At 42.4% G+C, this 17,021-nt stretch overlaps 1 protein-coding gene across 1 annotated transcript in view; it reads right to left on the reverse strand.

Annotated features, from left to right (window-relative positions):
- Positions 1-17,021, reverse strand: part of ADAMTSL1 (ADAMTS like 1) — a 390,585-nt gene that overhangs the window by 60,875 nt on the left and 312,689 nt on the right. The window contains exons 23-24 of the mRNA XM_044265608.1: positions 15,350-15,529; positions 10,751-10,885 (exon numbers count right to left, since the gene is read on the reverse strand). Of these exons, the coding sequence (XP_044121543.1) occupies positions 10,751-10,885; positions 15,350-15,529 (315 nt within the window). The remainder of the gene's footprint in view (positions 1-10,750; positions 10,886-15,349; positions 15,530-17,021) is intronic.

Consider the following 17,021-nt stretch of genomic DNA (forward strand, 5'->3'; position numbering starts at 1 on the left):
TTCCTGTCTGGTCCTTTGTGGAAAAGGTTTGCCCAACCCTGGTCTGGAGCAGATGCCTTAGGAGATCAGCAAGGCGGGATCTGCTCAGGACGAAGCACTACAAAAAGGCCTCACAGAATGGCTGGAACTGTGCCTTGAAGACTTCTAGGATTTTGCTAGAAAGCAAGGGGCAAGAGAGGGTCTTCCAGGCAAGGTAGGCCCAAAGCCATGACCATTACTAGGGAAAAGTTTGACTGGAATGGAGTGATTACTTGAGATAGGAATAAGATACAAGGATGAAAACAGAGGCCAGATCTGAATAGCAAGGAGTCTTGAATGCCAGGCTAAATTTTTTTAAATGATAAAACCTACCATTTCCCCACACCGACTTCTAGAGGAGTAGAAAGAGATGTGGAAGTGACTTTCAAAGTCCATTCAAGCTCTGAGATCCAGTTTTTAAAAGTACCCCCAGATATTCTGTCTTAATTGGTCTCTTGGGGAACTTTTCTTTTTTTAAAACTTCTCAGGGGACTCTGGTGCGATTGGGAACCTCTTCCTAGATAAAGGAAACAGCCAGACGCGTGCCTGCAGAAGCCCAGCTCAGGGCCAGGTAGAGGTAGCAGGTGCCCAACACATGTGAGTCAAATTAAGTCAGCAATATTGGCTTGTACCAGAGCCAGCCTGATAAACCTCTGTTTTACTAGAGTCAGCTCTATAATATTCAGTTGGCCACATGGTTTCCAATAAAAGAAATCACTTCTGCCTGCCCTTGCCTAATCCTGGAAAAGCCCATGATGCTCAGTGCGATATTGAGTCTGTTTATAAATTCGGGCATTTATAGTTCTTTCTCTCACTGTTATTTTAACATGACCATTTACAAGGCCTTACACAATTTGCCCTCGGCCTTGTTACGTCTCTGATCTTCTCTCTTTCCACACGTAACCTCAATGACTCCATTCCTGCCACACTACACTAGCTTCTTTGTTGTTCCTTGAACACACGAGGCATGTCCCTGCCTCAAGGATTGTACACTGGCTCTTCCACTGCCTCCCCTCCTCTCTGCCACCTCTTTTCCCATCCTGTCCCTTCTTCTCTTCCTTCAGACACATGTGAGGCTCAATAGCTCATGTTCAAGTCTTTGCTCAAAGGTAACTTGCGTCATGAGCCCTGTATTTTCAATCTAAATTAAAATTGCATCCTCGTTCCCACACAGGCACTATCCATTCTTCCTGCCCTGCTTTTTTTTTTTTCCATAGCACTTATCTAATATACTATCCTTTCCATACCTTCTAATATACTATGTCATTTACTTCCTTGTGTTTACTTTCTATTTCTCTTAGCACAATGAAAGCGGCATGAGAGAAGGGATTTTTATTTTGTTCTCTCTTGCATCCCCATGCCTCTGATGGTGCTCAGAACATAGAAGTTTTTCAGTAAGTAAGTGTCTGTTCCATTGGTGCTTGGAGTGCATTTACTCATCACTTAAGACTGAGTTTGAACATTGCTCTCTGAAGCCCGTTCTGATTTTTCCTTTGCCAAAGAAAGGGGTCCTCTCTCGTGTTTCCTTTGACTTTTTTTCTGTAACTCTTTAGAGCTTTTTCTCTCACATGACTGACTTTTCCCTCTCTCCTACTGTTTCTGAGCTCCTCCAGTGCTGGGGGAGGGCATGGGATGCTCATCTAATGGAGACTGGACAGATATGTTAGGGAAATGAACGAGGATTTAACAACAGAAGCTTTGACTATCCTTTAACACTTTCTACACTTGTACACCTAGGCCCTTCTCCATTTTATTCCAACATGTTGACTTGAGTCTGAAATGTGTCACGAGCACATAGCAGGTACACGAGCTTTCCAGAGAATTGTATGGACTACCATTGTCCTCTGACGTTAACCTATTTCCCAAGTTCTTTCGGTGTTACATCCTACATATCCCTGAATTTCTGCTCTTACCCATGGTTCTCTCTCACCTGAAATACTTCTTAAGTGGTGGGCTCTATCTAGTCTCTTTTCTGGAAGAGTAGCCAGAATTGGCTTTTAAGAACACAAATCAGATGATGTCTCTCTCCTGCTTTTAAACTATTCAGAGATTTCCCATTGCAATTAGTGCAAAGTACGAAAGTCTTACCAGGGTTCAGAGTGCCAGCAACTTGCTCCTGTTTCTCTGTCTTCTTTCTAGGTTGTTCTCCCTTTAGTTACTGCTTGGACGCTTCCTTAAATGCTCTAGCTTTCTTGCTTCAGAACCTCTGCTGGCTCCTCTGCCTTGGTACGCTCTGAATCTCCTCTGTCTGGGATGTTCACTCTTCACTTGGCTCACTTCTGGCCTCTCTTCTAATCTCAACTCAAATATCTTCTCTTCAAGAAATCTTGCCTAAAGCTCAGACCAAGGGAGCTGTCCTGCCACATGCCTCCAGAGCACTGGTACTTACTTTTGATCAGTCTTCTTACTTGAATAACTTTCCCCACCAGACCTGAAGCATCCATGGGAATTCAAACCAAACAAGAGCAGGCACCTTACTCTGCTTGTTTGTTACTGTATCTTCAGATCTAAGTCAGTTCCTAATGTATAGTAAATTCTCAGTAAATTTTTTTTGGAATGAATGCATGAAAGCTAGGCTTGTCTATCTTATTTATGGTGTATCCCCAGCCCTAGCATAGGGTCTGGGACATAGTAGGCACTCAACAAATATTTATTCAATGAGCAAAATTATCTGTCTTTGAGGGACTGCCTCCTTAGGCCCTTCACCAAGGCTTTCAACTTTGAACATTAATTATTTATTCAACTGTTTTCTGAAATATCCTCCTACTTTGTGGGGTTTACATGCGAACAATGACTATCAACTGTACCTTAGACTCCACACCTGGGTCTCAAACATTCCAGCCACAGCTCCCTCATCAGTGTGGTATGATTAGTAGGAACTGCATCTAAGCCAGCTGTGCCTTGCAATTCTCAGCACTTCAAATGAATGGAGAAGAAAACGTGCAGGCCACCAGTCTCCAGTGGTCAGAAGGAAAACACCACCACCTGGTTGTGGTGGGTGGGCCTTGGCCTCACTGCCTGGCTTCTCCAGGACTGGAAGGGCTCTGAGAAGTGGAACTGCTGCCATGCAGGGCCCTGGGGAGCCTGCTGATGCTGCTGAGAGGCTGCGGTGTGTGTTGGCTATGACCCTTGAGCCCCTGGCTGGGGAGAGGGGCCAGGCACAATGACTTGTTTCATGGAAAAACTTTACTCTGCAAACCCCAGGTTTGAATGCCTGAATCTCTCTCCTCTTGGTAAATCACAAGGGGCAGGAGAAGGTTTGTTCTGCTTGGCTCTCTGTGGGACTTGCATGGCATGAGGTTCTAGTAGAGAATTCAGGAGCCCCTCTGCCTGAGGGATCACAGTCCACTTGCTCATGAAGGAGAGTTTGGGGCTAAATATAGGTGGGGGTGGCCAAACCCTATGGATATATTCTGTGAGACATCCTAACAGGTTCTGGACCTAAATAAGATAGGGTGAGAAAAGAGACTGAACTGCTTTTCTTAAGCCACATATAATCATGTGTTTTCTTATTGGAAGCACTCAAGGTCATCCAATTTTGACAAAAATCTAGGCCTCTCTTTCCTGACCTTCCTGAGAAAGATCTCTACTACTATAAGGTAGGTTTGTTGGCTTGCTTTTTTTCTTTCAGGCTTTTACTTCAGGAGAAAGCCTAACCTAGCGATAGGATAAAGGACAGAGTGGTACAGTGCAGAGAGTATGGTCCACCTCAGAAACAGAATATGGGTGATTACCATCATAGACCTTGGTATTCTTTCTACATAATGAGGTGGATGGACTAGATCAGTGATTGGCAAACCTTTTCTGTAAAGGACTAGAAAGGAACTACTTTAGGTTTCTGGGTTGTATGGTTTCTGTCACAAGTATTTGACTCCTCCATTATGATATGAAAGAAGTAATAGACAATACATAGGTAAATAAATGGGTATGGCGGCATGCCAATAAAACTTTACAAAAACAAGTAGTGACCTAGATTTGGCCCAGGGATTATAGTTTGCCAACTATATATGTGGGTATCAGCTTAGTCTAGGCAAATATTTAAAACATACACATCATATATATGTGGGTATACACACACACACGAGACATATATCTTGCACATATCTGTATGCCTATTTTTGACCAAAATGGAGTAGGGGACAGAATTTACCTTCCTGCTTAAAATAATAAAAAAATGAACAGAATGTAAGAGGCACTGGTTTTCAAGACACTGGACATTAGGCAATGAAGGACAATGATCCCTGAGAAATGGGGAAAAGAATGTTTCCCCAGCTCAGTACCTTCACAGAGTTTTCAAGCTGTAACACAGGGAAACCCATGTAGAACCCAGGGGACTTGTGAGTTTAGGAGAAGCAGCTGAAAGCATAGGGAGATCAAGGTGGCTCAAGTTCACAGAATGGAGTATCAGAAAAGAGAGAACTGCAGAGATGGAATGAATAAATGAATTTCCGAAATCTGAAGAAGATCCCCCTTGAGGATTCAGTAGAAGGTACATCAGTGCATGCAAGTGAAGAGGCAGGAAAAAAGGAAAGAAATCGAGGTAGCAGTTTCTGGTGCTCACACAGGGTATAGAATAACACCTATTCCTATCAGCCAGGCTGGAAAACCTCATGATTCATAAGGTATTGGGCCAAATGTGGTATTGGTGTAAAGAGGCTATATATATGTGTAGTGTTGGTGTAAAGAGATAAATATATCACTGGAACAGAATGGTCTGTAAATATACCCACACATACAATGACAATTGATTTTCCATAAAGGTGGCAAGGCAATTCAGTGGAGAAAGAATAATCTTTTCAACAAATGGTAGTGGAACAAGTTGGGTAACATATGTATAAGAATGAACTTCAATATATACCTTACACCTTAGGTAAAAACAAACTCAGAATAAATGACAGACCTAACTGTAAAGCCTAAATCCAAATAATATGGATATAAAGCTTCTGGAAGAAAATATGGGAGAAGATCTTTGGTACCTTGGAATAGGCAAAATTTCCTAGATACAATAGGAAAAAACCCTCTCTAAAAGAAAAAAAAATGAATAGGTTGAACTATATCAAAATTAAAACATTCTGCTTTTTGAGAGACACTAAAAGAGTAAAAAGACAGCCATTGACTGGGACAAAATATTTGGAAATGTATATATCTGATAAAAGAATTGCATTTAAAGTATATAGAGAACTTTCAGAACTCAGTAAGTAAACCAACAACCTAATTAAAAACAAACAAACACACAAACAAACAGGAAAAAATTGAATAAACACTTCACTCAGGAAGAAATCAGGAAGGCATATAGCACACAAAAAGATGCTCAACATTAACAACTACCAGGAAAATACAAAGTAAAATCCCAACAAGAAACCACTGCAGACCTGGAAGAATGTCTAAAATTCAAAAGACTGACTATAGCAAGTGCTGCTGAAGACACGAAGAAACCAGAACTGTCAGACACGGGCGGGGAATGTAGAGTAGTCCAACTACTTTGGAAAAAAGTCTGGAAAACTGGAAAAACAAACACCTACTATGTGATCCAGCCATTTCACTTTTAGATATTTAATTAAGAGAAAGGAAAGCACGTGTCCATACAAAAGTGAGTAGATGAATACCTATAGCAACTTCATTTGTAACAACCAGAAACTGGAAATGACCATTCTGTCCCTCAACAAGTGGGTAGTGAAACAAATGGCAGTCTATCTGTACAGTGGAACACTAGTTGAAAAAAACATGTACTGCTGATGTGTGTTACAATACAGATGAATGCCGGAATAATTATCTTGTGTGAAAGAAGCCATTCTCCCCAGGGTATGAGCTCTTTTATAAAACATTCTAGAAATCTAATCTAATTTATCTGTACTGAGAGCAGATCAGTTGTTGGGGGCTGGTGGTTGGACATGGGGTGGGGAAAGGGTGTGAAGGCATGCTTATATAAAAGGGCATGAAGTAACTTTTGGGGATGATGACTGTGTTCATTATGTTGACTGTAGTGATGGTTTCACAGGTGTATCCATGTATCAGAACATCAAATTTTAGACTTTAAATATACAATGCCAATTATCTGTCAATAAAGCTATTAAAAACTTTTATCTAAAACATATATAAATATGTAATGTATCCTACAAATCATTAAAATAAGATAAATAACTATCACTAAACGAACAAAGGACCTGACAACTCACAAATGAATGCAAATGACTAATAAATATTAAAAATCAGAATTCTTAAAAATCACAAAGAAATAAAAATTTAAAGTGATATAATTTTCATACTGTATTTTATACTGTTGTATAGTCACCAATTAAAATGGTAACTCTAAAAACTCTTGGTCATATCTACTATTGGTAAAATTTTAGGGAAGTGAGAATTCTCAAATAGTGCTGTGCACATATAAAGAAGTAGAACTTTTTTGGAGGACCATTTGAAAACGGCACAAACTAAAAGATACAAAACTTTTGACACAATAATTCCACTTCTAGAAATTTATCCTAAGAGATATATACACAAAAATTTTAGGAATAAGAATACTCATCTCATCTATATTTTTATACTAGCAAAAGATTGCAAAGAATCCAAAAGTTCAACATGAGAGAGTTGGTTGAATTTATGATACCTCCCACCAATGCAGCCACCAGAATAAAATATGGAAGAATCAGGGTGCCTGGGTGGCTTAGTGGGTTAAAGCCTCTGCCTTCGGCTCAGGTCATGATCTCAGGGTCCTGGGATCAAGTCCCACCTCAGGCTCTTTGCTCAGCGGGGAGCCTGCTTCCCATCTCTCTCCCTCTCTGCCTGCCTCTGCCTACTTGTGATCTGTCTGTCAAACAAATAAATAAAATCTTAAAAAAAAAGCCATATATCAGATCTAACTCTTCTCCATTACAACTTAAGCCTTGAGATTCCCAGTAGGTGATTCTACTCCAAAAATGACTGTTTTAGTTGACAGACATTCTGGCATTGATTTCACTTTAAGCCACTGCCGAAACTTTCAAGAAGGAATGTTGATTGAGCGACACATGCATAGGCCCATGTGGGTCTCACTTTCCATGACTGAAAATGAAGACTTGGGACCAATGAGTCCTGTGTTGCTCTCATACACTTTGCTGTATGACACAGACATGGAAAATTGCCAAGGAGGCTTGGCCATGCAGAGTAGACCCAGCCTAACTAGTTCCATTGTCCTAGGCAAGATGGGTACTAATTTTCTTTGTCCTTATTTAACAGCTGTCCTTTCTGCTGGGAGGCCTGAGCTGTGCCAACTACTGTGGAGGGCGAGGCCCATGTCCCCCCTTTAGTGGTCTTGGTCCAGGTCTCCAGGCTCCAATTTTATAATAACAGCATCTCGGGCCTCCCCACACACCTACACCTTTTTGCAGCCTTCTGTTCAATTTTTTGGGGGCGGTCACTAAGACTCAAAATTAATATTTCTCACAGTATCATTTATAGGCCATTAGCATTTATATTATATAAAAATAACTTTTATTGGTGTTTTTATTATGAGAGCAATACAACTCCATTGTAGAACAATTAAAAATATGAGCAAAAAGAAAATGAAAATTATCTGTAATTGCCTAGCTCAGATAAAACCAGTACCAATATCGTTTTCCTAGTCATTAATATGCACATTATATGCATCTTTTGTCTAAAACAAAATTATACTCCATATTCTGCTCACAACTTTTTTCATTAACTGGTACATAACAGTTATGTTTCTGTATCTCTAAATATTCTTCCACAGATTTTTTTTTAAAGATTTTATTTATTTATTTGACAGATAGAGATCACAAGTAGGCAGAGAGGCAGGCAGAGAGAGAGAGAGAAGAGGAAGCAGGCTCCCCGCTGAGCAGAGAGCCCGATGTGGGCCTCGATCCCAGGACCCTGGGATCATGACCTGAGCCGAAGATAGAGGCTTTAATCCACTGAGCCACTCAGGTGCCCCAGCTCTGATATATGGCTTTAAAAAAACCCTGATTTTCCTTCTTTCCTTCTTCCCATGAAAACATAAGAATCAAGTTCATGACTTATTATCCCTATGCCACAGAACCATAAAGTTCTCTGAATCTGTTGCAGCCAACGTATCTATCTCATCGATGGGAGAAATACATACACAGGAATGTCACTGTTTACTGGCAACAACAGGGTTGGCAAATGGCTTTCATCCTATCTGTCAACTGCCACCAATCCAAGACAGTGCCTGGGCTGAATGAAAAAGAATGACATGATTGATTGAAGATGTGTTGGTTGTGGAAAGGGCAATTAACAGTATCTTTGCCACATACCCATCTTGACCAAGAACATTTGTTACATTCAAAACAGGGTTTCTTCCTTAAATTGCTCCCGCTATTGATTACTCTTGCAGAATACCAGATTCTTTCAAATATTACTTTCAGTACATCGTTCTCCTACTTAAAAACCCTCTAAATATCTGTCCCACATAGTCAATCTATTTCCTTAGTCTAATCATCAAGGTCCTCCACATTTTGACAGTTTCCCAATCTAAGCCTGTAGCAACCCTACACAGACTTGCCTCCTTGACCTAAGTTTGTACCTGGAACAGGCACTCTGGTCTCAAAGGGCCACCAGGAGGAGCCAGGGATGGGAGCCAGTGCAAATAAGAGGAACTAGACTAACAGATCAGGATGAGTCGATAGCTGGGGAGGCTCAAAGTGGAGAAGGTATATTAGAATTTTTGGGGTGAGGGTCAAAGCCAAAGCTGAGTGGACAAGCTCTGGCTGAGGCTTTTTCCTTTAAATGGTCTAGTTTCTATCCTGGTTAAGCTGCCCATCATCACTTTCAAAGTAGTGGTATTTTATAGCTCTTTCTTTACTGATACCGGATGTACATTCTACACCTTATTATTGCAGCCTAATAGTATCTTCTTCACCCTCAATGCCTGTTTCCTTTCCTTGCCTCTTTGAATCCCACCCATCCTTCTGTGCTCAGCTCCAAAACATCAGCTAGGTCCTGGTCTATTTCAAATGACGAACTTCCCAGAGTCTTGATACTTGACATCATTTCTTAATTCATCTCTGCAATTCCATGTAGATCCTTCCGACTTCTCCAGTGCTGGCGAGGCATCAACATTCCCTGCTAGAGTTGCCCCAGAAGTTGCATTTAGGGACTTTATGGTAACTGACTTGCTGTCCCATTCAAATGGAACAGTCTGGATGTGGACTAGGGTATTACAGTGTCTTTCAATGGTTAGATTTAAATACCAGTCTAAGGTAACAAAGCACTATGAACTAGCGATGGAACGCAGCAGCATAAAGCACAGTAAATTCTTATTGCTCATGGCTACAATGAGACAAAATATCATTCCAGAATAAAGAAGAAAGAAAGTAAAAGTATCATGGAAAAATATGAGCAGGTTCATATTTCCAGCATGCCGAACAGCATCTGAGTGACCCAAGAGTTATTGAACTTGAAACTAAACAATTGCTGCACCCTCTGCTAATGATGAATTGTTGTGACAATTTCTCACAGTGATGAGTCTACAATTAAAAAAAGGTTTACAATGCTCACATTTAATTTGGAATACATTTACCATTTATAAGCCAAAAGAAAGCAGTAAGAAACATCCATGAATTTTGATTAATACGATGTGGAAAAACTCAATGCCAAGCTTGTATAAGTTATGAGAAACAGAATAGGGCTACTTGTCATTATATGTGTCTTATTTTTAGGATCAGATCAGAAACAGAAATTATAAGCTTTTTCCACATGCTCATATACTATGAGCAGTCTTTGTTATTTAGATCATAATGAAAACTGAAGGTAATCTTTCTGTTAGTAATCCTATACCACTCCCTGTGGCCATGTTGATAAGGCATACTTATCAGTATGACTAGGCACACTTTGGTCTCCTACTCCTTGCTAGGTGATAGGGAGGAGAGAAGAGGAACTTTCCACGTTAAAGCCAAAGGAATAATTTTAGTTACCATTACCAACATTTGGGGCCTCAAAGAGTTAGCATGAGGATTTCCCCCTTTTGTAGACCTGCCCCCCCCAGGGTTTGAAGGCATATAATTCTTCTCTTCCACCTTGACCCTCTCCAGAAGTCAAGGCAGGAGTACAGAGGTTCTCGTGGCATCTCCCTGATTCTCGAGTGGAGGGCCCAGGACATCGATGGTCCCCTGTACTTCCTCTCCTACCAGAGAGCACCAACCACGTGGGCAATAACTTGGTGAAGGTTCCCATTGACAGATGCCAGGGAAGCTTTACTCAGCAAAGTTATTTAAACACTTGCTGGAGGAGTCCATCTGGGTTGGTTGCAGGCCCTATCTATATAGAAGGCTAACCTAAATAGAATCATCTAGATTTTTCTTCTTGAAAGCTGATTAAAACTCTAGTTGAGTTAGGACAAGGTCATGGGCACATACTGGTGTATGGCTGGCAAGGGAATGGGGATATATGAGCCATTTTTTCTGCTCTGCTCTTTACTTACTGTTCAGTGAGTCAATCTGACTGAGAGGATCTGGACTGTGGCATCAGCCCAAGACGATTCAGAAAGGAGCCATGTTGGAATCTAGACAAGCTTTAGAGTCCAGACTAAGATCTGCACTCACCTCACATGGAAAGTCAGCCAAGTTTCCACTGGTGAGTCTGGATTCTGTAGGCAATTTAGTGATTTCCTGTTGGCCACCCCCTCCTGCTGCCTCCATCCCACCTGCAAGCAGTCACCCATCCATAAATCCTGTCCAGCCCTGGATTTCAGCCCAACGTTCCAGAGATTTGGACTCACCAACAAGAGCGGAATTCCCAGGATGCAGGACCAGCTGTGCCCCCAGAGGAGATGTCAGCACTGAAGGAAGGTTCGGTCCAGTGGCTGAAAGCAAGGCCTTGAGGTCTTCTAACTGCGTTGGGACTTGGGGAGGATCTGTGGGAAGGCAAATGGGGGAGTCAGGCAGGTTAAAGCATGGAGGCTATATTAAAGAGGGAAGGAAAGATGGGCATGCACGTAAAGCAGGCATTATGGCTGCATTTCAGCATCATTTTTTTCCCTCACAGAGAAGGTGCGTCTATCAATATTTGATGCCCAAAACAATAAGGTCAGTAATAAGAATCAGGCATGTTGATTTTAGGAGTTCCTTACTGAATACCACTTTATACCACAGTACCACTGGGTCTCTATAAATGTGTAGGCAAATTAAACCATATTATAAAAATACTCTTAAAAAGCTAACACTTCTTCAGCATTTATTATATGCCAAGTCCTGTGTTAGTTTTCACTCCTTCCTTCACTTAACTCTTATTGCTGTAGAGTGCTCTGTTATTGTCCCCCCAGATATGGATACATCACAACAGGAATTTTTTATTTGAGTGAGAGAGCGCACACGTGCACACGCAAGGTTGGGGGAGGGACAGCCACAGAGGGAGGGAGAGAATCTTAAGCAGACTCTACGTCCAGCATGGAGCCTGACACAGAGCTCAATCTCAAGAGCCTGAGATCATGACCTGAGTTGAAATCAAGTCAGATGCTTAGCTGACTTTACCATCCAGGTGCCCCAGGAATTTCTTATTTAAAAGAAGTCTATGAGTGACACTTTCCATGAAGAAAAAGGTTTCTTTATGAAGTTGATAAAATGAATTTGCTTTGTGGTCTGGATTTTTATGCCCAGGTAGGACCAGATAAGCAGGACAGGGATGATTTGTTCTTCAAAATCTTAGAAAAAGTTAGGAGTGAAGTCATCAGAGGTCTAGTTAACTGGAGCCCAAAGTGACAAAAATGGGAATTATAGTGGCTTATCATTTCCACTGGACAAATAAAGAAGCAAGGACCTAATGAAGCTTCTGGTGGTAAGAGGACTCAAGATTCTCTGAGACAAGAAGCAGAATCCCATTTCCCTGCTTCCTACATCTCCCAAGGCGGACTCCCATTTTTTTTTCTGTAGAGCTCTTGTTGGAGTCTGAAGAGGAGCAGGAGTATTTCTCTTGTAACTGATGGTCATATTTCATCAGTGTCCTGTGAGAGCCTATTATGGGCCTGTCACTTTGTCAGTTATTTTTTAAGGGGGTGGCAAGTAAGTCACGATGGCTTCAGAGTCTGCTTCAGAAATATGCCTTCTGTCTACTCTGCCTTGACTGCAAAAGACCACACTGCATACAGAAAACAATGAAGAGCTTCAAATTTTAATATATATTTATGTATATTTAATATATATAAATTATTAAAATATTACATTATATATGTGTTATATATAATTTTTAAATATTCCTCATATGGTATAGGTGAAAACATCATGTTTGGGTTCGGGAATGCTCCATTTGAGCTGGGGCTCTGTCATTCCCTAACTTGGGCAAGTCACTTAATTCCCTTGAGCCTTAGTTTCCTTGTTTATAAAATGGGGAGGAAATTCATCATTTCCTAGATCTCGTTCTACTCTGAAATACCATGATTTTAGGACCTGATGGTAACAGTTTACTCCAACCTAGACTCTCTTCTTCCCATCTTTTTAAACTTAAATAATTAACTTTTACAATTTAAATTTCAGTTTGTTACTATACAGTGCCTCCCTGGTTTCAGGAACAGAAGCCAGAGATGCTTCACCTCCACACAAGACCCAGTGGTCATCCCAACAAGTGCCTTCCTTAATGCCCATCACTCATTTTTTAAATATTCCCTTGAGAATATTGAAACTGAATACTGAATATTCCCTCAAGAATATTAAACTCAAGGGGTACTTAGGTAGTGCAGTCATTTCCATGTTGGCTCTTGGTTTTCATTCAGGTCGAGGTCTTGGGGTTGTGGGATCCAGCCCCATGTTGGGCTCCCTGTTCAGTGGGGAGTCTGCTTGAGTTTCTCTCCCTTCCTCTGCCCTTCCTGCTTGTGTTTTCTCTCCTTCTCTCTAATATATACATAATTCTTAAAAAAAAAAAAAAGAATATTAAACTCGAGAAATCCTTGCTGATTTCCTAAAAGCCAAGAAGGGACGTTATATCCCATCTTCAAAACCATTAGCTATTCTTGGGCCAAATGTCAGCCCCTCCTAATGCCCTTAGAGATTTTATCATGTCATTCTTCTTTGGTGCATGCCCATTTGATCTTCCAAGGGAAACCACAACTTCTCCAAGGGCAGACGTCACCTCTTAAATTTATCCCAATGCTCGAGATGGAACTTAGAGGCAATACATCATGAATATTCATCCAATGGCCACAGGAATAAATAAGTGGAAAGTCTCATTACATTGCAATTCTCCATGCTATGGGTTAGGTCACAGAGCTTGGTGTGAAAGCTCAGTTTTATGCATGAATCCCCTTGTTTAATAATTAAACCAAATTTTTGGCTGATTAAAATAGAAAAAAGAGACATTACTTCTATGTCCACAAAGCACCTATACAACTAAAAATACTTAGATTAATAAACCAAGGCTTCTGATCAGGAAAAGCCCTCAACTTTAGAGTCTAAACAGTATTTTTTTTTTCCTCATCATGTTTGATTAAAATGGGAAGATGTCCTGCTTGTCCAGCTCTGTGTTCACAGTCACGTCAGTTTTCAGTCACAATCCTGCCAGAGCTGGCAGTCAGAACGTGCACCCTTTATTGGCCAAGCAATGGTCGCAACCACGCAGCCATGATTTCCTGTCTGTCAGTGCAGATGACAAGCCAGGCTTATTTGGGAGGAAAAGCCCGCAGGAAGCCCCGTAACTCAGTGTGGGGCAACAGTGTCTGGGCCCTGGACTCCAGACTCGCATGAAAACCGACACAGAACAGATGACATCCTTCACCAAGGGGTTTTCTGTGGCTTTCTAAGATGACTAGTGGTTTATGCAGCCACTGGTGAGATGAAAACCCTCCAGCGCCCCTCTGAAACCCGAGTGGGCAGGGGCTAGAGACCCTAGGCTTTCGTCTATCAGCAATTGGGGCTATGGAAATACAATATAAAGGTTAATTATTTTTCCCCAAGGAGGTCTATAATGTATGAATGTGTGTGTATGTATGGCGTGTGAGTCTTTGTATTTCTCACAGTTCCTTCTTTTTTCCCTTAGAATGAGAGCTTTCTCTTAGTGAGAAAACTAGCATGAGCGCTCTAATTATCAGTTTTAAAAAAAAGTGGTAAGATGAAAACAAGCCTTTTTACTGCATCCCACCAAGTTCCAGACTCTGGGGAAGATAACCCGAGGGTCCCTCATCCACAGGATAAAAGTAACCCAGTTATTGCTCCCAACATGGCTGAGTCCAGCACTGGGCAACAGGAATATTAGATAGTGCCCCAGGGGCCATTCATTTTTTTTTTTTTTTTAAAGATTTTATTTATTTGACAGACAGAGATCACAAGAAGGCAGAGAGGCAGGCAGAGAGAGAGGAGCAAGCAGGCTCCTTGCTGAGCAGAGAGCCTGATGCAGGGCTCAATCCCAGGACTCTGAGATCATGACCTGAGCTGAAGGCAGAAGCTTTAACCCACTGAGCCACCCAGGCGCCCCAGGGGCCGTTATTTCTAATACCTATGTTATGTGAAGAATTGTGTTCTTATGGGTTCTTATACTTGGATGTACTGTAGTCTGGATACCTGTGTCCCTTCAAATTCATAGGTGAAGTCCTAACCCCCAAGGTGATAGTATTAGGTATTAGGGCCTTTAGGAGGTGAAGCAGAGCCCTCAAGATGGCCATTAGTGCCCTTATACATGAGACCACGGAGAGCTGGCTTGTTGCTTCTGCCATGGATGGATACAGCAAGAAGCCAGGAGGTCTGTAGCCCAGAGAAGAAGGGGGTTCAGCAGAACCCGACTGCGCTGACCTCCTGATCCTGGACTTCCAGCCTCTAGAGGACATAATGTCTTCTAGACATATGTCTTACATAAGACATAAACTTCTGTTGTTATGAGCTATCCAGTTCGTGGTGTTTTGTTTTAGCAGCCTGAACGGACTGGGCGGGGGGTATCTGTGTGGACTTGAGGTGGGCTGGACTATGAACTTTCTGAAATTCTATGAAAAATGTTATATGTGTGGATTTTTCTGGAGGGGGTAGTCCATAGTTTTCATTCGATGCTCAAAGAAGTCCTTAATGCAGAAGAAATTAACAATAACTTCTTTACTTCTTCGGCATTGGAAGCCACCTCCCCCTACATGGACAGTCCCCGCCGTGCATCCATATCAAGGCCAGCATCTAAGGCTTAGTAGGGCTAAGTGAGTCGCCCAAGATCACAAAGGGTCACACACAGTGAAAAAGCAGTAGAACCAGTGTTCAAAATGATGTCTGCTTGGCCCCTGGGTCTGTGTTCTTTTTACTGGAAGGCCCTAAGGTGGGAGGAGGGAAGGCATATATTGCTTTTATGTACGTAGTTGCATCAGGGATAAAGGGAGGATGAGGGTGGGCTGGACGGTCAGCCTCGGGGTGTTTACCTAGGATCAGCAGCTGCGTGTTCTCGGTCAGCTCTCCATGGACATTGGCGGCCCTGCAGGAGTAAAGACCCTGATCCGAGGGGGACACGTCTGTGAGCAGCAAGGAGCCCTCGTGCCCATGGGGAGGGGAGCCCAGTTTGCTTTTGTTCCTGAACCAAGTGACTTCAGCTTCAGGCACACCTAGGAAGAAAAAAAAATAAACGCATCAGGGGAACACACTCAGGTGACCCTGGAGGCAGTTACCACTGCTTGGCAGACCCTCCCAGGGGCTACTCAGCAGGAAGCATCTGCCTGGGCGTCTTCTACCAACCTCTGGCCAAACCAAATAATGCCTGTGACCTCTCCATGGTCTCGAGAGCTTTGGTCTTTTAAAGCTCACACTGATGAGGCAGGAAGAAAGAGGCCAGTTAACAGAACAGCCAAGTGGGCAGCTGGTCAAGGGCACTTGCCAAGATGAAGGAAAGTACCCAAACTCTGTGCGGAAACCAGGGATGGACATAAGCCCCAAATCTATACGGCGGTGAAGATGAATGATTGACAAGCACATGAAACAGACATTGAGCGAGAAGAGCTGGACAGAAAAGAGTACATATTGGATGATCTCTTTTCTGTAAGTGACAGACAAAACCCAGTAACATCAACACAGGCTGTTAGCATTCGGGCTGGTGGCTTTAGTGAGAGGGAGGGGCAAAGGGGGTGTGGAGACTACCTGGGGACAAAGGGCATGGTCGCTGGTTATTCTCTGGTTCCTGACCCGAGAGCTGGTTTGGTGGGACCTTTGTGATATGTCCCCTTTTCTGTACAGATATTACACTTCAATAAAAAGTTAAAAGCTATAAAATCTTAGTATTTTGTCTAGTATGAACCAGACCAATGAAAGCTGCTGGAACCTGACCAGAACTGACACTGTACATGGAAAACACGCTTGTAGTTTTTGGAGCCTATGTATTTTCTTAGAATAAGAGAACACAGAGCTGTGGCCATAGCACCCCAGAGAAAGAGACAAAAGAGAGAGACAAAAACAAAGTACTCTGCTCTTTCATCAGTCCAAGTTTAACGCCTGTGAGAGAGAGCTGGGGAGAGTGCGAATGAGTTAGGACGGAGTACCTGTCTTTGGAAGTTGGGCTCTTTGAAGGGGCATCATTGACTGAATGTGTTTCTCTGCAAATTCATAAGATGAAGTTCTCTCCCCCTCCAATGTGATAGTATTTGGAGGTGGGGCCTTTGGAGGTAATTAGGTTTAGGTGATGTCATGGGGTTGGGGTTGTCATGATGGGATTAGTGCCCTTATGAGAAGAGACTGGAGGGGTGCCTGGGTGGCTCAGTGGGTTCAAGCCTCTGCCTTCGGCTGGGGTCATGATTCCAGCGTCCTGGGATCAAGCCCTGTATCAGGCTCTCTGCTCAGCCGGGAGCCTGCTTCCCTTCCTCTCTCTCTCTGCCTGCCTCTCTGCCTACTTGTGATCTCTGCCTGTCAAATAAATAAATAAAATCCTGAAAAAAAAAAAAAAAAAAGAAGAGACAGGAGAGCTAGCCCTCTCTCTCTCTCTCCACCATGTCAAGACACGGTCAGATGGTGGTCTGCAATCCAGAAAAGAGCTCTCAACAGACCCGCAGGAGCTGGCACCTTGAGCTTGGACTTCTCCGCCTCCAGGACTAGGTGAAATACATTTTG

Source organism: Neovison vison, chromosome 9 (assembly GCF_020171115.1).
Source record: "Neovison vison isolate M4711 chromosome 9, ASM_NN_V1, whole genome shotgun sequence".
Taxonomy (NCBI): Eukaryota; Metazoa; Chordata; class Mammalia; order Carnivora; family Mustelidae; genus Neogale; species Neogale vison.